General features: G+C 46.0%; 1 protein-coding gene across 1 annotated transcript in view; it reads right to left on the bottom strand.

The window, feature by feature from the left end:
• AP1G1 (adaptor related protein complex 1 subunit gamma 1) overlaps nt 1-23,697 on the bottom strand; it is an 803,442-nt gene that overhangs the window by 163,510 nt on the left and 616,235 nt on the right. The window contains exon 16 of the mRNA XM_078671300.1: nt 7,523-7,612. Coding sequence (XP_078527426.1) covers nt 7,523-7,612 — 90 coding nt within the window. The remainder of the gene's footprint in view (nt 1-7,522; nt 7,613-23,697) is intronic.

The following is a 23,697-nucleotide window of genomic DNA, read 5'->3' as shown; positions in this document are numbered from 1 at the left end:
GAATAATTCAAAATATGCAGTTACCCCGTACTCAGAAAGAAATCAGAATGTTCCTCGGAGTTGTAGGTTACTGCAGGCAATGGATTGTGGGATTCGCAGTCCTTGCAAAGCCCTTGATTCAGATGACAAAGAGAGGAGCAAAAGACCCAGTTAAATGGAATGACGAGAGCCTGACCGCTTTCACCAGCTCCTGCTCTAGGGATGCCTGATTACTCCAAGGAGTTTGGCCTATTCTGTGACACTCGTGACAATTGTGCATTGTCAGTCCTGACTCAGGAACATGGCACGACCAGAAGGCCTGTGGCATATTTCTCTGCCACATTGGATCCAGTGGCTGCTGGATTACCTGGATGTCTGAAAGCAGTAGCTGCAACCCGCACCAGTCTAGAACAGAGTGAGTCCATTATCATGGGACATCCTGTAACTGTGTATGTTCCACATGCAGTTGTGATTCTATTGACCCGAACCAAAACTCAGTATCTCACCCCTAGTCGGCTGACTAAATATGAGAGGATTCTCATGGGTGCTGCAAACATTGTCATCCCCAGATGCAATATTTTAAACCCCGCCACTCTACTCCCTGAATCAATGGTAATGGAAGGTAAGGGAGATGATGAACATGACTGTATTGATCTGACAGAGTTCAGTACTAAACCTCGCCCAGACATTAAAGAAACTCATTTGCCTGTGCATGATGAGGAATGGTTTGTTGATGGTTCGTGCCTGAGGCATGAACTAGGGGGCCTAAGTGCTGCCTATGCTGTGGTAGCGTTAACGAAAATTGAAGAAGCGTCCTATTTATTTGGAGTAAAGTCTGCACAAGTAGCCGAATTGATCGCTCTGATTAGAGCTTGCAAATTGGGAAAAGACAAAAGAATAACAGTGTATACTGACAGCCAGTACTGTTATGGGGTGGTGCATGACTTTGGCCAATTATGGCTCCAAAGAGAATTCCTGACTTCGTCAGGTACCCCCATTCGAAATGGAAAAGTTGTTCAAGACCTTTTAGAGGCAATTCAATTACCAAAGGAATTGGCAGTGGTCAAATGTGTTGCTCATAAGAAGGGCCTTGACCCTGTATCTTTGGGAAACGATTTTGCTGATCGAGTGGCAAAACAATGTGCTATGGAGCACATGACCATAAATCCAAAACGGGGGGGGCCTGGAAACAGCTGCCAACTTAGAATGTTTGAAGAAGTGCCTAAATGGGATGAAGTGAGAGAATGGCAGCATGTGACGCCCTGGGAGGAAAAGGAGAAGTGGAAGGAAGAAGGTTGTAGACCGAGACGTGAGGATGGTGTCATTGTGGGCCCGAATGGTATGGCTGTGTTACCCAGACAACTACTTGCCCCAATGGCCAGACTGATACATGAAGGATCACACATTGGTAGGGATGCCATGGTTCTGGTATTCCAACAGACTTGGTACAACAAAAAGTTCAGGAAGGTAGCAGAGTCCCTTTGCCAGAGGTGCTTGCCATGTCAGCAGTTCAACGCTGGCAAGAGAACAGAAGTTGAGCTGATGAAAATTGGGAGATCAGGGGGTCCCTTTGTGAGAATACAAATAGATTTCATTACCATGCCCCGTTGTGAGGGAAAAAGATATGTCCTTGTCATTGTCTGCCTATTTTCAAAGTGGGTGGAAGCTTACCCTGCCACACAATGCGACGCCATACCAGTAGCCAAGTTATTGCTGAGAGAGCTAGTACCGAGGTTCGGGTTTCCAGTCTTTATTGACTCAGATAGAGGCGGACATTTTCAGAATGATATCTTGGCTCACCTCTGCAAAGCATTTGGGATCACACACAAACTGCACTGTGCATATCATCCAGAGGCTTCTGGAGTGGTAGAACAAATAAATGGCACCATCAAGAATAGATTGGCCAAAATATGTGATTTCACTAGCTTGAACTGGATAAATGCCTTGCCTCTTGTTCTGATGGGACTCAGAAGCATTCCAGATCGAAGAACAGGCCTGAGCCCCCATGAGATTTTGATGGGAAGAGTGATGAGACAAGCATGGGTACCAGGATACAAACTGTTAAGCATTTCTGATGATTTGGTACTTGAATACTGCAAGCAACTGGGTGACCAAGTGCGTTCTATCTCTCGCCAGATTGGGGCAGACGCCGTCGCCAACCCGACAACACCAGTTCACAAATTGGTTCCTGGTGACTGGGTTAAGATAAAGAAGCATACTCGTTCGAGTTGCCTTGCACGGAGGTGGGGACAAAAGCGCCAAGTAATCCTGGTCACCACGACAGCGGTAAAGTGTGCAGGCGTTCCCAAGTGGATCCATGCCAGCCATACCCAGAAAGTGATACCCGACGAGGAACCTGGAGCCGAAGGTTGTCCAGCTGAGGGTTCTACAGCGGTTGGTCCTGAAGTAGCTGATATCAGACGGCCGAGCACCAGTCCCATTGAGGGTCCTGTAGGCGTTGGTCCAGAGGTAACTGATGACGTATGGCCAAGCACCAGTACTGCTGAGAGTCACACAGATGTTGGTCCGAAGGTAGCTGATGACGAGCTGCAGAGGATCTGGCCAGAAGATTGGATACCCATAATCGACCTTTCTGGAGACCCACTCAGAACAAGAGAGCGAATAAGAGAAGACAGAGAGTGGAATAGTGAGGACGAGCAAGGCACAGGCAAAGACCCTCAGATCATTGAGATTCACATCAAGTCTGAGGACGAAGAAGGAGGTCAGACAGGGACAGAACAAGTGATCGATACTCCTCCACTGACTCCTGATGTCGAAAAGGGACAGACTAGGCATAGTGTAATAGTTCGAGCAGAAGAAAATCAAGGGATTGAAGTGCTCGAGCAGGATTAGTTAGAATTAGAAGAACGTGTTCAGGACAAGGAAACAGAGACATTCAAAAGCAAAAACAAAAATTCACCTGAACCAGGCCAGCTTAGTAACCAGGCAGAAGAAATAGATACAAGACCTGGGACTAGTCAGACAGGAAGGGAAGAAACAGAAACAGAAGCGCCACCGACAAGCGAAAATAAGAGAGCATTAGAAGAAAGCCAAGTCACAGTGCAGGCTAAAAGACTTAAGAAAAAGAAACACCTTGAGCCAAGGTATGTTAAGAGACTGAAATTAAGAATCAAAACAGTCCAAGAGAAACTTGCAGATCTAAGAAGAAGTCCCCGAATTGCAGAAATACCTGAAGATAGCTCTAAGAGAAGGAGTGAGCGGATAAAAAGACAAAACGAAAAATATCAGGATCCAGAGTGGACCTACTTAATCTTGGAAAATTTTGAGGAACTTGATATCACTGACGAAAGTGACGGAGAACAGGTTGCAGAGTACTCCGAAGAAGAGGAAGACGAGCTCACTTGAGGTTGCACAGAGTAAGCTGCCTGTGTAAACTTACAAAGAGGGGTTGAGAAACTTCTTCTGAGCCAAAATGTCTGAGTCAAGAACGAATGGAAGGCCTAGTTGCAAAACATGCTGCAAGGTATGTGTATGTAGTATAGTTATAGTTGTTTTAGTTTGGATAGGACTAACAGTTTTCATTCCCTTTATGGTTAGTAAAAATACTAATATTTCCCCTACTCAGATCACTGACACTGAAGAACTGACAACACGAAGTGTAGAAAGACGTGAGAAAACACTCAGACAGACAAAACGAGACTTAGATGCATCAGATGAGGAAGGACTACATTACCACGGAGTTAGGAATCAGACACACTCAAATGTTTTCGCAAACTTGTTAGTACATTATGTAGAGACTATGGAGATAGAAGATTGCTATGTCTGCATGAAGCTACCTACTTCTGTAGCTGAAGGCGTGACATACCATCACTTGCCCCTGACATACGGAATTTCCTGTAGTATTTTAGCAAGTTTATTTTACAAAAGAGGACCATTACAGTACTATTACTCTAACAATGACGTGATCTTTTCTGAACTTCCCATTCGTGGAAATCTGAATCCTGTACATACCAAAAGTGACGTAATACGCTATATGGGAGACTACTTTTTGACTATAGGCAATATAGACATAGCTGAAGCACATAGAGACAACCTGACCTGTTCATTGCATGAACAAGAGAAGATATTTTTAAACATGGCAGAGAAAAGAAGAGAGAGTTTCCAAAGAAAGGCCAATGACAAAAGACAGAAAACTCCTAAATGGGCTGAGGACATGGGGAGCACCTCAACTGGGGAGGCAGGGCCTGCTCTGTTGCTGGATTTTGAAAAGAAAGGGAAACTCTGTCTTCACCGCGAGAAGACTGATTATTATAATAACATTTTCATTGGTTCCAGTCAATGTGAGCACAATTACAAGGTAATTGGAGGTTGGGGATTCAAAAATGGGTCAGAGCCTGTGTTTCCTGGAATTTATTATATATGTGGAGACAAGGCTTATTTCAAATTGCCGGATCACTGGTATGGAAGCTGCTACTTTGGCATTGTTTTCCCGAAAATATACCATGTGAATGAAGTTGCTGGAAGCAATGAAAACACTAATGGCTTAGTGCGTAGTAAAAGAGAAAGTGTAGGTGAAATAATGGGTAGTATTTTTAGTGCACTGATACCTGGAGTGGGAGTGGTTCTGAACACTCACAGAATTTGCAAATTGTCCACAGTAGTGGATGTGCTGTCTACTGACACAGCTCATGGATTTCTGCTGGTCAATACCGAAATGGTTGCGATCAGATCAATGGTTTTGCAGTACAGACTTGCTCTTGACACCTTATTAGCAAAAGAGGGCGGAGTCTGCCGGATGTTGAAAGCGCAACATTGTTGCACTTACATTCCGGATAAGAGCGTGCAGCTCAAAAGATATGTGAAAAACATTACTAATTTGGAAAGGGAACTCAAACCACTCGAGGTTGACAGTGCCTGGAAGAGACTAGTTGATGGTCTCTCAAATGTAGGTCATTGGTTTGCTAACCTAGGTAGAAGCTTACTGTTCAAAGTACTGATGCCAATTGGAATTATAGGTCTTATCCTATTTTTCATATTCGTCTGTTGCAAATGCCGAAGACATACTAAGAAGTATCAGGTGAATGCAAGAGGAGTGAAACGGAATGCGGATGAGCTTGAATTGGAGGAAATAATCAGATTTACAAAAGGGTGAAACATTCTCACCCTACTAAAAATGAGAAGGAAAAATTAAATCGGATGTTGGAAGAGATAGAGTTGTACAAGGTGTGAAAGAAAGTTGGCATCTGGTTCCATTTATGTGTGATGATAGTAAATATCATCAAAGAGGGGATTGATAGAGCAAGATTTCGCATCGCGACTTGCTCGATTCATGAACCTCGACTTGTCATAACCTCATAACCAACGTACGTTATTATTAATATCTTTATTTTGGATACGCGTGAAAAGTATAGAAGCTTGCCTATGTGTATTACTAAGACGACTAACCCTTGTCCATAAAATGGCCGCTGCTTGCCTTTTCGCTTTTGCGCATGCGTTAGTCACACTCGCGTGACTCTACGTAGAGGTAGTTCTGGAGGGAAAGGGGGCGCATGCGTAATACGCAGCTTTCGTGATAACGTGGTGATGCTCGTGCAGTTGCTCTCGTGTTAGTGTATATATTACTAATATCTAATTGCATAGTATATTTTTTTTATGATAAATCTGAAGTACAAAGTCACGACATGTAATACATTCATTTATTTCTATGTATTAATTTGTTTCCGCTTACTTTTCATGTATCACGGGAAATGGGGGTCCGAATGGGTCGTGAGCCATTTTGAAGGTCCTTTCTGCGCATGCTCCAGATGCAAGGCCAGAGTCGACCATGGACCGTGGAATACAGCCAGCTGGCAGCCACAGTCAAGAGGCTCCTGAGAGCGCTACCTCTGACCCAGGAGGATGGAGCCAATGTTCCTAGTCTGATACAATTGTAGTCATTTGAATTGTATTCTGTGCGACTTTCTCATGGGAACCCCAATCTTGCTAGGCGGCACCTTAGGATGCTAAGTAGGGCTCACAATAGTCTGTTCTGATTGGTGTGTTAACCAAAACCTACCTTAGGACCAATCGAAATTGGGGATTCTGACACTTTGCAACATTTGGGGGGTGGTACCCTGTCCCAAAACAGTATATCTACCCTGGGTTCACCTAGGGAAATTGTCCGACTTGTCTGAATAGCTGACCTGTCACTGACCCAACGTACTCAATAGGTGACTTGATACAGAGGTGCTGCGGAGCACTCTGTCCGAAATTGACCATAGACTAAGGTTTTACTAAACCTTAAAAGTGCTGGCGGAGCACTTTGCTGGGAGTTCGCTGACCCAATCGGGGTTCTGATCGATAAGCTGCAGAGAGGGTGGAGCGCAGGCGTTGCTTCCAAACTGCGGGTGCAGGTCGTGTCCTGGTGGTCCTGTCCTGATCCTAATCTGAGGGTTTCCTGTCCTGTCCTGGGTGTCCATTCTGCACCTGCTGTCCATTGAGGGGTATCCTTCCTTGAGGGTTTCCTGTCCTTAACTGACCCGTGGCCAGGGTTTGGTTTTCCACACCAGTCTAGGTAAATATCGCTCTAAATCTCTTGAAACTGCACCTTTCTATTTTTCTGTCTTTGCTTCAATAAAGACATATCTTTGCATATGATAAGTTTTTCCATGCTTTCCGCAACTCATTGCATCTCATGAAACGTATGCATTTATTTTCATAGCGAGTTCCTAGGTTACCCTTCCTTTTACAAATAATTTTCCTGTTTACAGTTTTATAACTGGTTTGATGTATACTATAAATCTTCGTACTAAAACTGAAGGAAGAGATCTTCTGAAGTTATAGCGTGTCCTATTTTCCACGTTAACCGAACTGTTTAGTTTTCTAAGTTTTCCCATTCCATAGCATAAATGATTCTTGCCCTAGTTATTTCTTCCTCTCCCGTGTTCACTCTGTCATGGTTAGTTTACTAGCTTAGCAGGTTCCCAGTCGCATTTCTCTTGAATCCCAATGTGTTTTTGTTCACTGACTTATCTGCTCAATGTAAGTTGGATTTTCACACTGATTTGAACTTTATATAAACTTTATAAAACTTCTAGTTGTCCGTGGTCATTTTATGAAAGTAAAGTCATTTTTTGAAGAGTATATTATTTTGCTGCCTTTCCTTTACAGCTAGCTCCCTGATCCATTGTGGTCATAGGTACCCGTAACAGTGGATGGTAAGTCAGGTACACTAGAAAATAGAAAAGGAACTCACAATTATTGGTAGTAGATTGTGACGTCATCCGATCAATGTATCTGGTGATTTGAAATATATGGGCCCGAAGCCGGAAGTGGCGAAATTATTGGTCGGGTGACCCGCGATCTCTAGCACCGGCACAACAGCAAATGATATTCTGCACATCATGTTAATCTACAAAACTTCCCATGATACAGAATCAAATGAGAATTTTTTATTCACATAACAAAAGGAAATATTTTAATCAACCATGTGACCCTTTACTGGCAATTAACCCAAGTCTTCCATGAGCAATCAATTTCTACCCCTTGTTTCTCCATCTAAAAAACCTGTCTTGATCTAAAATACTGCATAAATTCAGTGTACCTGGATGGGCTCCTCCTCTTCACACTGGCCTGACACCAAAAGGTCTCCATATTCTCCCATACACCAAGAGGATACCTGTACTAGAGGTTGCTGTAGGAGTAAAGAAGAAAACAGTTAATGATCCTAGCATAATCACTCATTTCCACTGCACAAACCTGATAAGGCTAACAATAATCACACCTCTACTAGTTTGTAAAGCCAAGGAAGAAAACTCCTCCTAACCTTATAGAAATATAAATATTGACAAATCAAATGCATTCTAAATCTAATCATTTAGAAAAGTATTGACATAGAATCTGAACGTTCAGTATTTTTTTCCTTCAACCTCTATACTTTTTTATTTTTCAATATTTTTTTATCAAAGTCTCAAAACCTATTATGACCAAAAAACAAACAAAAACAAAAATAATGTGCCGATTATATGTTGATTTAACAAATATATTACGCAAGTATGTACCATCCCACTAACCTCAATGGGAGTCAACCATTTATTGGATATCTGAAAATGGCCCAGAAGCATTTTTTCATTAAGACAACACCAATCTGTTGAAATGTTTGACAAAATGATATAAGCTACGAGTCCAAAGCAATTGTGGTTTCAAAGTTATAATTTGCAAACAGTTTGAATATACATGCCAATTAGCTATGATAGCTGCTTTCCTTACCAACTCAAAAGAATAACTACATTACAAAACTTTCATCTGATCTGATCCCAAACTAAATACTTATCTAAATAAGGCCATTGGTGAGTGTAGGAAGCTGGCTATGTATATACTGTACCAAAGTGAGGTATAGTGTGCACATAATTCAGTGGAACCCAAAAGGTAGGCAGAGGTAAATTAGATAGCACCTCACTCTCTATTTGTGGTAGTGTGGTCGAGCAGTAAGGCAGTATCAGAAGACCGTGTTAAGCATTCGTTGTACACACTCATTCAGCAAATGAATTAACACACTCAAAGACTGAACTTCAGACCAATTGTTTTGATATAAAAATATTCTTTTAGTTATTTTATTTCCTAGAACTAAGCAAGCTTGGCACAGGTAAGTGATACAAACTTTGCAGTAAATATACAGTTGTAGTACAGGTTGGATCTGCACGGGTACGACAAGCCATGACTCGATGGAATATAAGGCCCTGGATGACGAGTGACGCTATGTAATACATGCGGTTGCCCAGGATCACGATCTCGAGGGATTCCAATTGAACTCAGTTACCATCACCCGTGCACGACATACGTTCTCTGAATTTGAAAAAGTCGGCGTCCGGTCTACGTTGGATGTAGCTGTTCTAGACTCTATAGGGCACTCCTTTTTGAACTGTTCTTCTACAAAGCGGCATTTGATCTTTTTTGTTGGACACCACCAACCTGAATGACAGACCCTATTGGGGATTCTCTTTTCTGAATTGTTCTCTTACAAATTGGCATTGATCTCTCCTTCTGGACACTCTCAGCCTGCAACACAGGATTACATGGAGGATTGCGGGCCACAGTATTATCTTTCTGCTTTCTACTGAATCATCAACATAGTCATATTGACCAATAAACGTGGGAATTGAGACTATATCTTCTGTTATTTATTCTGCCCTGAGGAAGCTCCCAATGTGGGAGCGAAACGCGTTGGCTGTTATCTTGATCTGAATGGTCTTTAATACCAAACAATTTTTCAATAAACAAGTGACTGTTTGCATATAACTTTGGTTTCCTGGACTTTGTGAGCTGTGCACCCCCAACCTAGTCTAATTACAGTTTGGATTGTAATTGAATATGCACTTTGTTTTGACCTACATTATTGTTAATGAGAAATGCAATGCTTTGTAAATACAGTACGAATACTTTAAAAGGGCTTTTTAGTAAAATGACCAGTACATTACTTTCAGATTACTTTTCTTACACAGTGTAGTATACCTGGATACTACACTGGGACCTTTCCTGTAAACAGGTAAGTAAAAGCATTTTTGTTGGTTAGTACAATTTTAAAGAATTTCTTTAGGTTTTCCAACTCCGCACATGGAAACTTTTCATAGAAAAACAGTCAATGTTATCCTATAGAGGAAAATAGTGTTATCTGTTCAAAGGTAAGTACTTTGTGGTGGTAGTTGGTGTTCTGGGGTCCACCAGGGTCAAGGATGCGGCCGGGTGCAGAGTGCTAAGGTCCAATGTTATCCAATGGGGGATAGGAGGCTTCCGGTTGGAGGCTGCTGATGAGCAGGCCATTGGGTTGTGGGAGCAAAGCTTCTGAACTAAGCTCAGGGCAAATGGGGTGTAGGCCAGCACAAAAGATGCACCCTCAGCGGCACTGGGGCGGCTGGGTGCAGAGTGCTGTTTTGGCATTGGAAGCCCTGTAGCTTTCAACGGGGAGCCTCCTGTTTGCATAAGCACTGCAGACTCTGGGACAAATATCTTCTGGGTGCGACCGAATGCGAGCCGTGTGCGTTGGGTGCAGACCCGCGGACCCTTGCGGAACTGGAGTGTGTTTGAACAAATACGGTGTTCACGAGTCTTTGGGATTGAAGGCAGGCAGGTCCTCCGGGTCTGTGAAGGTTGCTGGCTGCAGGACACACCGGGATTTTGCTGGAGTAGGTTCGAGGTGGGGACAGGTCTGTACGTCTGGGGACAAGTCATTGGACGTCGTCCTCTTGTTCCTTCAGCACGGCTGTTCGGTCCTTTTCCTTTTGCCAGAGGAAGCAAGGTTCAGAGGTGCCCCTAAATACTAGATTTAGTGGTGTTACAGGTAGGTAAAAAGGTTGGGACCAATGGGTCCCTTTCCTGGAGTCGGTACACCCACAATTATGCCACCCTCAAGTGGGAGGAGGGCTCAAGCCTTTCCCTGGTTGGCTGGGTCCTCAAATCTGCAAGAGGGCGGGGACTGGAAGTTGTGCTTCACCCTGCCTCCCCCACCTGAGGGGTGGAGTTAGAGGTGGGCACACCCCTCTTTCTCACTTGTTTTAACAGCCGGTTCTCCCGCCCACAGTGGGGCTTCAGAACCAGTGGGGACCAGTTGTTGAAAGCAGCAATTGGCCTGGGAAAGCTCACAAAGGCGTCAAGCCTTTGATGCTTCGCCTTTGAAAACCCTGCCCATCCTGGGGGAGGAGGCTTGGCACCTCGTCCCAGGCCCCCCCCCCCCCCCCCCCCGAAAGCAGCAGGCTCTCGACCCAGGTGTCCAGAAACATGTCTGGTGGTGGCAGCTGAAAGCAGCCACTCAGCCTGGACACTAGTGGTAGGTTGTTTTTCAGAGGGCATCTGTGTGCATTTTTCATGAAATCCCACATTGGCATCAAACTTCTCAGTTTTCATGGTACCCATTATGGTGCTGTGGAGTTCCTAATGACTAACTCCCAGCACCATATACTCTTAATGGCAGCACTGCACTTACAATGTTTAAGAATGGACTTAGACAATGTAGGGGTACAATGCTCATGCACCTGTACCCTCACCACTGGTATAGTGCACCCAGCTAGAGGGATGATTGATCAATGACAGGGCAGTAGCTTGTAGGCATAGCACGCAGGGATGTGTGCCATGTGGACCCTTCACTGTGTTCATCACCAAAACAAGCAGCCTGCAAAGGCAGTGTGTGAGCCTGAAGGTACAGGACCTCTAGGGGTGACACAATACGTGATGCAGCTCTTAGATGACTTCTCTGGTCACAGTGCCCTGGGTACCTGTGGTACCATATACCAGGGGCTGACCTGTGGCCAGAGATGCCAATTGGGTTTAGGCTTTAAGGCAGTTTTTAGGGAAAGAACATAGGCCCTGGGTACCTGGTTAGCAGGCGCCCAGGGCAAACTCAGTCAAAGGACATCAGCAATTCAGCAAAAAGTGGGGGTAATCATGCAGTAAGAGGGTACTTTCTCACAATGGAGATGGTACGAACTTAGTACATGGTGAGATGTTGGGAGGGGTTCTGAGAAATCTTAGGCAGTATCCTTCCCTCACAATGGAGGGCCCCCTGATCTGATGTAAAGCTTTCCCAGTGTGACATGAAGTGCGTATATGGCCCCGCAACAGGTGTTGTGTAATTGGGGAGGTGGTCACTTTTGTTTTTAAATCGCAGAAGAACCCTTTGCAGGGCCACTTCTACTTCTCCCCAGTCCATATCCTCTGTAGGTCCCTCTTTGAAAATACTTACTGTCTTGTGGTTCTGAAAAGGCAGTTGATACTGCTTGAAAGAATGTACCCTCCCCTTGCCCCCCACCCAGAACCCAGAGGTTCCCAACCCTGTCTTAATTGGATCATTAAAAGTATCAGTGGTGGATTCTAACATCCCCAGGAGCATGGGAAGGGAACTGATGGACAGCTGAGTTTAAGTGAAGGTTACCACTGGTGTGAATCTTCAGCTAAATCGATGGCTGTGCATATAGCCTCAGGAGGTCACTCTACCAGTACTGGTGATAAAACATCTGGGCAATGCGGATCAGAGAACTGTGATCCACCTTCACCTTCCTCAATTATATGGAAATTAGGGAAAATGGAGAAGAGGTATATGCTAAGATGTTTGACTTGGTCATCAAAAAATCAAAAAGGTGTTGCCCTTGGACCCAGGATACGAGAACCTGCTGGTGTAACACCAGATTGTTTTTGTTCTGCAGTTGACAAACAGGTCTTTTGTGAGCCAACTCCCATCTGTGGAAGCTTGAATCCCCTTGATTTTGCTGGTACAAATATTTGTGGCAGTCGGAGAGCACGGCTGATAGCATCTGCCTGGTCATATTGGGAGATATGCTACTGCTATGTCTAACTAGTTGGAGATTGCCAAGTCCCACAACATCTGTACATCTTCTAAGAGAGAACAGGACCATGTTCTCCTTGTTTCGTTATATAATACGACACGGTTGGGTTGTACGTTCTAATCCGCAAAGCTGGTCTTAAAAACCTAGGGAGGAACGAGTGCATGTCCACCCTTATGGCCTATAACTCCATTATATTGATGTGGAGCTTATTCCCCAACTAATCAGACGCCTCTCTCAGTTGACAGATCCTGAACGTGGGTTTCACAGCCCTCCAATGAAGCATCCATTGGCATCACAATACTGCTGGTGCATTTTTGGAACGGGAGGCTTAGGCTGAGGTTTAAATTAAACCTACCACACAGCAATGCCTGTTTAAGCCATCTTGTAAACTGGACTGTTGTCTCATGAGACAGCTATCGGCTTGCATTAGTTGTCCAGTTCCTGCTGTATGCGTCTCATCCTGAACTTGCAAAAAGGTATCAACCCCTATGCAGGATGGCATTAAGCACAGAAAAGACTTGTATAACCGAACAGTGATTGGTCGCTTGGAGCAAAACGTTTGCCATTATCTGTAGTTTAAATAGCCTTTCTTTTGAAAAGAAGGTGAGTCCAGGATTGCTCACAGGAACTGGAGTCTCGTCACTTGGTCGACTGAGTATTTTCTGATTTTCAATATCAGACCCATCCACAGAACTGGAGGACGCATGTGGATGTAGATGTATATGTCTCTTCTTTTGATGGAGCTTTGATGAGCCATTGATGGCCCTGTACTCAGAGATGCAGCTAATGGCACCGGGCACTTTCAAGAAAATCTGGGATACAGAACCAAGTTCTAAGGATAGTGATGACTTGTCAAACACCCTGCTGCATAATCCATGGCAATATATTTAGTCTCTAGGCAGGGCACAACTGCCTGCACTGTCACCAGAGTTTGCATTATCTTAAGGTTTTCTGACTGTAAAAAAGTCGGGTACCTTTTTTGAATGTATTATGTTATGGGGTTGTTCTTTACAGTGAGAGAAAGCATTGCTGCTGTATTGATGCCATAGGTAGATTGAGCTTTTTAGCTGCCTTTCTACCAGTGCCTGAAAACTGGCAATGCTGTGCAGAGGAAACCCTGGCCGTGCAAAGGTCTTGTTGCCCTCCTTCAGTAGGAGGACACGTTCCTACTCCTGGTTATGGTCATGGCTTTCTCACTCATCTTCTTGCATGTCACCCTCTTCCTCATATCCTTAAATGGATTAAAATATGAGGTATCCTGTTCACCAATGCCCTATGGTGTTGGTAGAACTGGGTGTGAAGGCCAGGGAGGCCTAAGAGGAGAGGCTGCTGATTTGGAGGAAGTGGAGGGGGTGTTGGTATGTAGAAGTTACATTGTCAATGCAGGGATGATGTTTATCTGAGGTGCCACAGTAGACTGTCATCATCAACGAGTGACTTGTAGTTAGTTGATGGTAGCTTATTGGCTACTGTTGATGAGGCAATAGTGATCATAGACTGAGAAACATAAGTCAACGACAAGGAAAGCTCTGTCAGAAATGGTGAGGATAGTAAGCCTGACACTGCTTCCACAGACCTGTACTTTTGCAAAACAATTTCAGAGGTTGATTTCTGTCCTTTTTGGGGTGCTTTTCTGAGGAAAAGCCACACTTTTCTTATGAGGAGGTAACTGCAGCCACTTTGAATGAAGGCACTTTGAATGATGGAAACCAGTTTCCTTTGCTGCGCTGCCTTTATGGATTGCTCGGTTGAGCAAGTCACAGAACACTCTCCATTCCATTTAGATATTGGATTTTCCTTTTTTGCCAGCATGTAAACTGCTGAACTTCTTTATCTATCCTTCAATATTTAGGAAACAAAAATCTTACAAAATCACAGCAAGATGTTTGTTGTGCTGGATGAAGACAGTACACTGATAATGAGGGGCATTCAGTGTCCACAGACAGAGCAGGATTTGAAAAGACTGGCTGGCTTAAGTACAGGAAGATAGAAGAAATGTCAAATTCGTGCTATAAGGTTATGCACAGGTCAGAGCAGTGCTATTCTTGGGACTTTCTCACACGAGGTCTGGTAGAAATCTGAACTATGGCAGACTCCTAGAGAGAGTAGGAGAGCTCAGCATGTCACCATCTTGCCTGAATTTTGGGTTGTTCTGAAGGTAGATGTGCTAGTAAACAAACTCTGCTGTTAAGGTCTATGGCTATTTTAATGAGGTTTACTGCTATTTAAAGTTATTGGGCATTCCCAGTCCTAAAGTTTTCAAGCAAGTGAATATATGAATGAGCTAGTGCTGGAGAATAATAATGTAGTAAGGTGAGAGGAACATTTCTGAACGTTATTTTGAATGCTCAGTCTAACGTGGCAATAAGCCAGAATGAGGTTGACAACCTCGCCACTACAGACGTAATCTATACTAACTACATTATGTACAGGAAGAGGAGTGCATCAAATCGAAATATTATTCAACTGTGATGGGTTCTCCATCATAACTATAGGCTGTGATGGACAAAAAAATACCATGACTAAGTTTAAATCACCAAAATGTCTAAACGCAAAAGCCCGGCAACATATGGCAAAGCAGTCTGGCCCCAAGAAAACTGTATTGTCATTAAACAGCACACTCCAGTATTAAACAGAATATAATTAATTAAGCATCAAATTTTCCTTTCCCTTTTTCCTTCTGTTCACCTAGCTTAAAATGTTTTCCAAGACAATGATAGTCTATGTGTTGAGTAGACATTTACTATTTGAATATTTTGCACGTATAATTTTGAAAGACCAATTTCTAGTAGTGAATATATTTCAGAACAAAAACACGTAAAACATTTGCGCCAACATTACATAACCTCAATTTACAGACAACTCAAAATTAGCTTTGTTTTTACTATGCACTTTTGTAATAGCTAGTAGGTAAATTCCTTTAAACAATCAATATGTAAAGAATCTGTATATGCAATAACCATTTCATTTATGATGTTACTGAGTGTGTCAAAATGTTTTTGGGGCATTTTCACTTGTATCTTTTTTTTAAATTTCTGTTTATTGTTTTCGGGTTACAGATTACAACACCATCATTGTATATCCACATTGAGTACAGTACGAGTTCACCACCACAGTATATACAGCTCAAAATCTTACTGATAGATTATAACTTCGGTACAGCATTACAGTATTTACAGTATTTCTCATGGGGCGCCTGGGCTATCCATTTCTACATACAGGTATCATTTTTCCATCTCATGTCTCCCCCAGCTACATACTTCCAACACTAAATATACATACATGCTTGGCAGAGCCTGTTCAGCCCTGCATCGAGTATCTATTTTAGGCACACATAATATCTCTACCACCTCCCCACACTTTCCCCTGGTTCCAAGTATTATTACACTTCTTTAATTCTATGTCGTAGTTCCCTGAAAAGCCCTAGTTCAAGTCCCTCGGGTGGGCAATCAGGTAGCATTTCAAAGGAGCCCAGATAGCTTCGGGCCTGGAGGCCATGGCTAACAATTCTGCATAAGTCGTAAGTCTCTCTTGGCATGTTATCAGGTCATCAAGCCATTCCTTGAATTGAGACGCTCGCCCCCTGTCCCACCTGCAAGCCACCCTCCGTTTTGCCATTAGAAGCGCCATGGCAACAAATTTACGATGTTCAGCAGGGGAGCAGGCTACACAGGTGTATTAATCATTAGTTGCAGAGTGTGAAACACCTGGACCCAGTAATCTTGGACCCCGGGGCACCTCCATGCTAGGTGTAGGGAATCTGCCCCCCGCGGTATGGCATCTATCACACCTGTCATCCTCTCTAAGCTTATACTTGCACATCTTAGCCGGGGTGTAATATAGCCTGTGTAAAAATTTATAATGTATAATCCGGAGTCTGCTACTCGCCGACAAACAGCTCTCCCATTGTTCATCTCTTAGGGCAGTTCCCAGTTCCTCATCCCAACGTGTGCGCGACAGTATGGCTGGAAGTTCTCTCTGCGTGTGTACTTTTTTATATATATATCAGGGAAACTAGCCGCTTAGCTGTAGCCCTCCCTAGAATGAGCTGCAGTGGGGCCAGATTTTGTGGCTCCGCCGGGAAGTCAGGAGTGAGTGATCGTATCCCCTGCCACAGCCTAATATACAAAAAAAAATCAAGTGGTGTCTTCTGCGCTTTTTGAAATATATGATCAATAGTGCGAAATTGGCCATCATTATACAAGTCCCCCCAGGTGTTGATGTGGGTCCGATGTTTAAAATTACGAAAAACAGCCTCCTGTAGCAGCGGCATGTTAGGGTGGTAAGCAAGGGGCAGTAATGGAGAATACAAGATAGGTGCATCCAGCATGCTTCCTATACGCTGCCATGCTGCTATCGTGCATGCGAGGGCGTTGGGCTGTCTATCCCGGTTCCCTACAGGTGCCCCTTCTAATGGAGTAGGGTGTGCCAACCAGTGTTCCGCTGCTACCTGTGGCATATACCTCGACTGCTTCACCCAAAACCATGCATTATGGGCTTGCACAGCTGTAAAATATAGCTCGAAATTCGATATGCCAAATCCCCCCTGCGAGTAGGGCCGCTTTGTAGCCGCCGTTGGCGGGAAAACACTAGACTTCCCCCAGTTTATCTGGACCCCCGAAAGCCGCCAAAACACTATGAACTCATGCAGTATCGGGTTCAGATTTTGTTGTGGGTCCCGAAGAAACAGGGTAACATCGTCTGCGTATAAGGATACAAGTATTTGGCGCTGGTTACATTGCAGGGCCTTGTGATTATGGTGTTGACGCAGTTTCGCTGCAAGCGGCTCCACACCTGTGACATCATTCAAAACAGCAAAGAGCGTCCTCAGATTGTGGGAGGTAGCTCTCCTGGGCACAAAGCCCAATTGATCGGGTAAGATCAAGTTCTCCATCAGCAGACTCGTCGCAATGAGTTTGGTTAAAATCTTGGCGTCACAGTTAAGGAGTGAGAGCGGTCTTTAAGAATCGCAATACTCTGGTGCTTTTCCCGGCTTTAACAGCGATAGTATGAGAGCTTCCCTCATTGCTGGAGGCAGGTGCCCCACTTCCAGTGCATCCTCATACACTTCTCTAAGAATGGGGGCCATCAATTCAATATATGTTTTATAAAATTCTGCCGGAATCCCATCCGTGCCTGTGGCCTTTCCAGATTGCAGACTCATTATTGCCTCCCTCACCTCATCCAACTCAAATGGCGCACATAAAAAGGTCCTCTGCCCGTCACTAAGCCAGCCCAAAGGTACATCCCCAAGAAAGCCATCCAAATCGAGGACATTTATTCTAGTCGTGGTATAAAGCTTTTTGTAATGCCTCAAAAATGTGTTAAGTATATTGGTCGTGTCTCAGCAAACCCCTCCCCTCCAGATCCTCCACTTCCGTTACAAAGGCTGCTTCATCTTTTGCGCCAGTATCTTCCTAAGCCCATCTCCTTCTCCATAATTCCTGGCCACGTAGTATTTACCCTTAAACCTCGCTTCGCTCTGTGCCTCTTCCATACATGCCGTAAGTTTCTCTCTCAAGGTAACTTGTGTCGTGCCCCTCGGGTTCCCAGCAAGTTCTGTTTTTAAGATTTTAAGGTCCGATTCCAATTTCCGCAGGGTAGTCTGTATATCCTATGGACTCCGGCCCCTTTCGCTATGCAGTATCCTCGTATTGTTACCGTAAAAGCCTCCCATATAACGCCCACACTATTCACAGAGTCCTTATTTCGCTTACAAAACTCGCTTCTCTCCTCTCGCAGCTCCTCTTGGAACACGGTGTCAAATAAAATGGGTGAATGGAGTCTCCAAGGACTGCGCGGTGTATTAAAATCAGAGGAGAGCGCCATCAGCACTGGCGCATGATCCGAGTAGGTCCTAGCAAGGTGCCTCGTTCCGGCTATCACTGGTGCCAACAATCTAGATACTAGGAAGTAGTCCAACCTAGCCCAGGAGTGCGCATGCGCTGTAAAATGTGTACCTTCTAGAGCCTGCGGGTGTGTGTTATCGCCAAGCGTCGGTCAACTGGTAAGCTTAAATGATATCTCTCACCACTGCCTGCGCTTTAGTGTAGTGGTGCGGTGCTGAGTGTAACCTATCCATCTTGGGGCAGTATGTAACATTGAAATCGCCTCCCCAGATGACATGGGCAGAGTCCACCTCAAATATCTTGGCCCAAAGCGAATCAAAAAAACCCGGCTCATCTGTGTTGGGTCCATAGCAACAGGCCAACGTTACCGATTGGATCCCAACCGTCCCCACGCGAGACAATATCTGCCCTCTGAATCCAAAGAGGTTCGCGTTAGCCGAAATGACGCCTGTTTCCTTATCAAAATCGCAGTGCCCCGTGTGTATGTGGAACAGGAAGAAAAGATTCTATATACCGCCCATTTACTGGCGAAGGTCTTCGGTTTTTGTCGTGTAAAGTGAGTCTCCTGCAACATCGCGATGTGCACATTATGCCTGTCTAAGCATGATAATACATGCCTCTTCTTTCTTGGATCCCCCAGCCCCCTCACATTCCATGTGATGATATTTAGTGTACCCAAGATCGCCTCAGCCATGCTCTCCGAGTTCTAGCCGTGTACCGAATGTTGTCCATGCGGTGTGTCCCCAACCTGGATTACCACCACATATCTTTGTTGTAGCGTACTTGTGATGCTGCACAAATTCCCCAGCAGAACTCTCTTGCGCCGCCGGGGCTAAACTCTAATGCAAAGATTCTCAAATAAAGTGCCCAGCCCCCACCCATCACCCCCTCCTCGCACTGAAGCAAACCAATCTTGCCAGTATCCGTTGCCCCCCCCCACCCTCTTCCCCAACTGAGTCAGTAAAGTCTCCAATTCCCCTGCACAAAATGTGCTGTGTTCAGCTGTAGGGGTCATCTCCAGACAGCAACACAGTCACTCCTCCCCCCTAAAGCCCTCCTTTGTTGTTGCGCCCGGGCTCCGTCAGGGGGGGAGGGGAGCCTGGAACGCGTTTCTACTTGAACAACTGGTGCAGTTATTAGTGTCTCACCTCTGTACTGCCACTGAGTTCATTCATACTCGCCAAGCCCAACGCTGTCATCTTGAGAAGGCTGGCGGCCTCTTCTTGTCAATGTCATTGCGAGTCTTCTTTGGCCCCCGTAGAAGAGGATTGCTGGGAAGACCCCTGGCCTCCGCCATTCCGGTGCATACGCTTCACTGTGCGGAGGAAATCCTCCACTTGTGAATTAGTGAAAAATCTCTGCTTTCCTTGATGTGTGACTCTCAGTCTCGCCGGGTAGAACAGTGCATAATCAATTTGTGCAGCCTGTAGCTTTTTCTTCACGTCAATAAACTTGCGCCCCTCCTCCTGTACTATGGGGGTAAAGTCCAGGTAAATTGAGAATGTGTTTCCGTCATAGTTTAAAGACTGCTTGTTTCTTGCTGCCACATCCTGATCTCAATAATTTAGCAGTCGTGCGATGATGGGCCTCAGAGGGTTACCAGGTGTCGGTCGCAGCCCGAGGGACCTGTGGGCCGGTTCGACTATGAATTGTGAGGAAAATGCCTCCGGCCCAATGGCTGCCAGTAACATTTTTTCGACATACTCCTCCATCCTGCCAGTGTTGGTTGACTCTGGAATTCCTATCACCCGGATATTATTGCGCCTGCTACGGGTTTCTAAATCTTCGTTTTTAGCTGCAATAATTTTCAGGAGTTTATCCATGCGCGTCAGCTGTGCTGTATGACTGGCTGTGGTATCGTAATTATCAGATATGTGTCTTTCAGTCTCTTTAATGCATTCCTCATGCACATCTAATTTGTGCGCTATGGCGTCCATCCTAGGCGACATGCGATCCACTTTGTCCACTACTGTTGCAAATCCTTGCCTCATCTCTTGCAGGATATTGTACATGTCTGCGGTTTGTGAGGTTGCGCGGTCGCTGGCTCCCTCCCTGCCTTCAGGGTCCCGATCCTCCTGCGTGGGCCTGTTCGCTTTCTTCGCTGATTCAAAATCTATTTTGGGTTGTCTTGTATCAGGTTTCCCCATAGTGCCACCAGCGCACTGCTCCTGTCAGGTATGTCTCTCCAGTAGTCTACCAACCTTCCTGCTGTTAGTGCTTAATCCAACTTTAAGAGCAGGGGCGTCTGTTATGCAAGCCCCATGCCTCTCAACCAAGAACGTGTTCAGCACCCCCGGGCACAGTATCCAGCACTCTACTCTCTCAGGGGCAATTGCAGGCTGCTGTAGGGCCAGGGCCCGTCTCGTACCGTATGCGTCAACCCTATGTCGTTTTAGGCCCGGAGAGGCAAGACGGGGCGAGTATTTGGTCTCCCTGCACACTCCGCGCAGTTACAGCTTTGATTGCCAATGGCTCCCAACCACGGGATATGTCTCCCACTGGGCACCTGCTGCCATTCCCGTTGTTGGTTCCGCGCCGATATTCGCGCTCAAGTTGGGGGCCCGCCCATGCCTACCACAGTATGGCGTCTCCTTTTGGGCTTCCACAGCTCTTTATATGGTGCCTGCTTTGCACGCCGTGGATGGGCGGTCCTGGTCACCCCCTCAATGTGCTTCTTACTCTTCTGCCTGGAGTCTCAGTGGGGGGGGGCACTGTCCCGATGCTGCGATGAGGCCCGTTGCGCTCCGTGCGGCCTACTCAGTCCCGGGTGATTCAAGCTCCTCCAACTTCACAGCAAAGCTTTGCCACAATCAGTGCCCCACGCTTCGATATGATCGCGCACGGGCCTGCGCGTTTTCTTAATTCCCAAGGCAGCTTCAGCAGGCAAAGCGCTCTATCCCGCCGTGTGCCGTCTCGGGGCCAGTTGTGCTCTTTTGGCGACACGGGCCTCTCACCTCTGCTCCCGGCGCCGCTTCTATCCGCCACCTGTCCTTTCATCAGAGCCTGCCGCCTTCAGCTGCGTTTCAGGGGCCTACCGGGTCTTCCCGCTCCTCCCAGCTCTATCACGTTCGGTCTTTGCTTCTCGCGGCAGTTGCGGCCAAGTCACCGTTTATGAGGCCGCGGTCTTGCCTAGTGTTCCAGGCCGTTCTGCGCCTCCACTCCGCTCCGGCCCTACCTCCGGCCAGCTCTTATCCAGTTCGGTGTTGGGCCAGACAGCGTCCGATCGGGCCGATTTTCTCACGAGGGTGAAGTACACACAGCTCTTCGGCTTGGCGAGCTTGCAGCAACCTTACGATCCAGTTGCACAGGATAAAATAAGGATTATAGTTCCAGGCAGCAGGAGCCTCACATTAGTTCAACCATACTGCGTGTGCGCCCTCTAGCGCCCCCTTTTCACTTGCATCCTTGCCTAGAGACCCCAAGGCATTAGGTGCTCTAAAATGCTCTTAGCCTCTGTATTTTGTGGTGTTTAGTTTTGAAGTGTTGTATTAAGCTCAGAGCCTTTGTACCGAGGCTCTTGCTGGTATCATGCATTACACTTAAGTGAGTATTTACAGCACACTGGGTGTCAACTCAATGTGACACATCTTTGGTATGGTGTTCAAAGTGAGCATTTATGAAGCAGTGAGAATAAGGAAAATCTTACTTACCTTGTAACCATCTGTTTGTAGCTTTAAGTGCTGTACAATGACATGCCTTGCATATCCTGCCATTTAGTATAATGCACTGACATGTCCAACTTATTCAGAGAGCATTCCAGTCGTGAGATCTGTTTCTGCACTGTGAAAAGGATACTTACACAGGGTACCAACAGAAAACCTATTGGAACACTGCTTGCTTCTGGAGGAGGAAGCAAGCATGTGAATCTACAGCACTACAAGATAAAAACAGATAGTTCTAGGACAAGTAACATTTTCTGTTCTTAGCATGTGTGACTGTAGATATACATGTTCTGGATACACTGTAAAGCAGTACCTCTGATAAGTGGTGGCTAGCAAGCAGATTATGTAGCGGTTTCGAACACAGTTCTTCAAACTGTTGGGAAAAATAAGAACTCTTGATGGGTCTGTACATTCACACTAGTAGTGTTTGTTGAACATGTGGCAAGTCTAGATATCAGCAATGGGAATATTCCCCAAGAAAGTCATACAACATGCCTTCTTGCAAGTGGAATGCACAGTAGGTACATGTAACCTATGCATAGCCGTAGCATAACATGTTGGGATACATTCAATAATCTATCAAAAACAACCCTCCTAGAAATAGAATTCCCCAATTGAGATTTTGCGAAATCAACTAACAGTTGTTTGTTTTGCTGATGGACTTTGTTCTATCAATATAGTAAACTAAAGCCCTCTTGAAATAGACTGTATGTAAAGCCCAATTTGTCACAGTCTCTGGGTGTGGGAAGATGATGCTCAACACTACTGTTTGGGTTACAAGGAAAAGGGAATCCACTTTGGGTAGACATGAGGAATTTGTTCTCAAAACCACTATCTCTGTGAACATGAACAAAAGGTCCTTCCATAGTTGGTGTTTGCAGCTCACTGAATCTCCTAAGAGGGGTGATAGCCACTAGAAAGGAGCCTATCAGGGCACTGTGGCCGAGCCGAGCAGCAAGATGTCCGCTTGGTGAAGTGGCTCTGCCGGCCGGGTGAATTATCCGGCAATTATCCTGCATTTCTACCACTCATCCACACAAAGTGTAAAAAGCCTTCTGAGGGTGAAGCAGCACACTTTGCGGTTTCCAACTTTGCAGTGTGTCGCCCCTTGAAATGGGTGGCGGACAACGTGCCTCTGCGGCCTGAGTTGCGTTACGAAGGCCCGGGGGGCTGGGGAGCTGCGGAGCAATCACTCCACCGCCGTACCTGAGCTGGGGGCTGCAGTCTCTGAATCCATCTGTCTGAGCTACTGCAGTGAGGTGAGGTGGCCGAGGGCGCTGGTGTGTAGAGGTGACGCCGCCGTGCTACACCTTCCGGCGGCTGGAACAGCCCTGAGGACTGCGGCGCCCTCGGGAGGAGCTACGTTGGGCTGCTGCCAGGCAGGACCCGACAGCCGAGAGGCGCTGCCACGCAGGTCTGCAGACACAGCTTGCAAGGAGTGAAGCACGTACAATCGCGAGGCGTGCCGCCCCCACCTCCCATCCTGGAACTACGAGCTGCACCTGCATGAGTGATCTGGGGCGGAGTGCGTGCCGGGCCTAAAAGGCACCCAGGCGGCAAGCCGCAGCGCCGGCGGTGCTGCGGAAGCAGCAAGACTGTTGTGGTGAGTTGGGTTGATGGGCCTCGAAAAAAAAGGTACTGTGCTCTAATATTCAGAGGCCCTGGCCCTAACTGCACCCTGAATTGAAACTCCAATCGTGCCAATTGTCCCTGGGCCCTTGACGGCGGAGGATGGCGGGCTGATTGCGTTTGGCGCACTTGCTCCCCCCCACCCCCATCTCCCTGCTGCGGGGCGAAATAAAGTTGGGTGTAAATCGAGAGCGACTGGCGCTGTGCGGGGAGTGGACTCAACCCCTGAGACAAACACAACTGGCTTTGCAGATCGTTGGGATAGGAGCTTCTGGTGACTGCTCGCAATATCTGGTAGACCCC

The sequence above is a fragment of the Lissotriton helveticus genome, chromosome 12, assembly GCF_964261635.1.
Source record: "Lissotriton helveticus chromosome 12, aLisHel1.1, whole genome shotgun sequence".
Lineage (NCBI taxonomy): Eukaryota > Metazoa > Chordata > Amphibia > Caudata > Salamandridae > Lissotriton > Lissotriton helveticus.
Note: the sequence above shows the minus strand (reverse complement) of the source record. Positions and strands in the feature narration are given on the sequence as shown.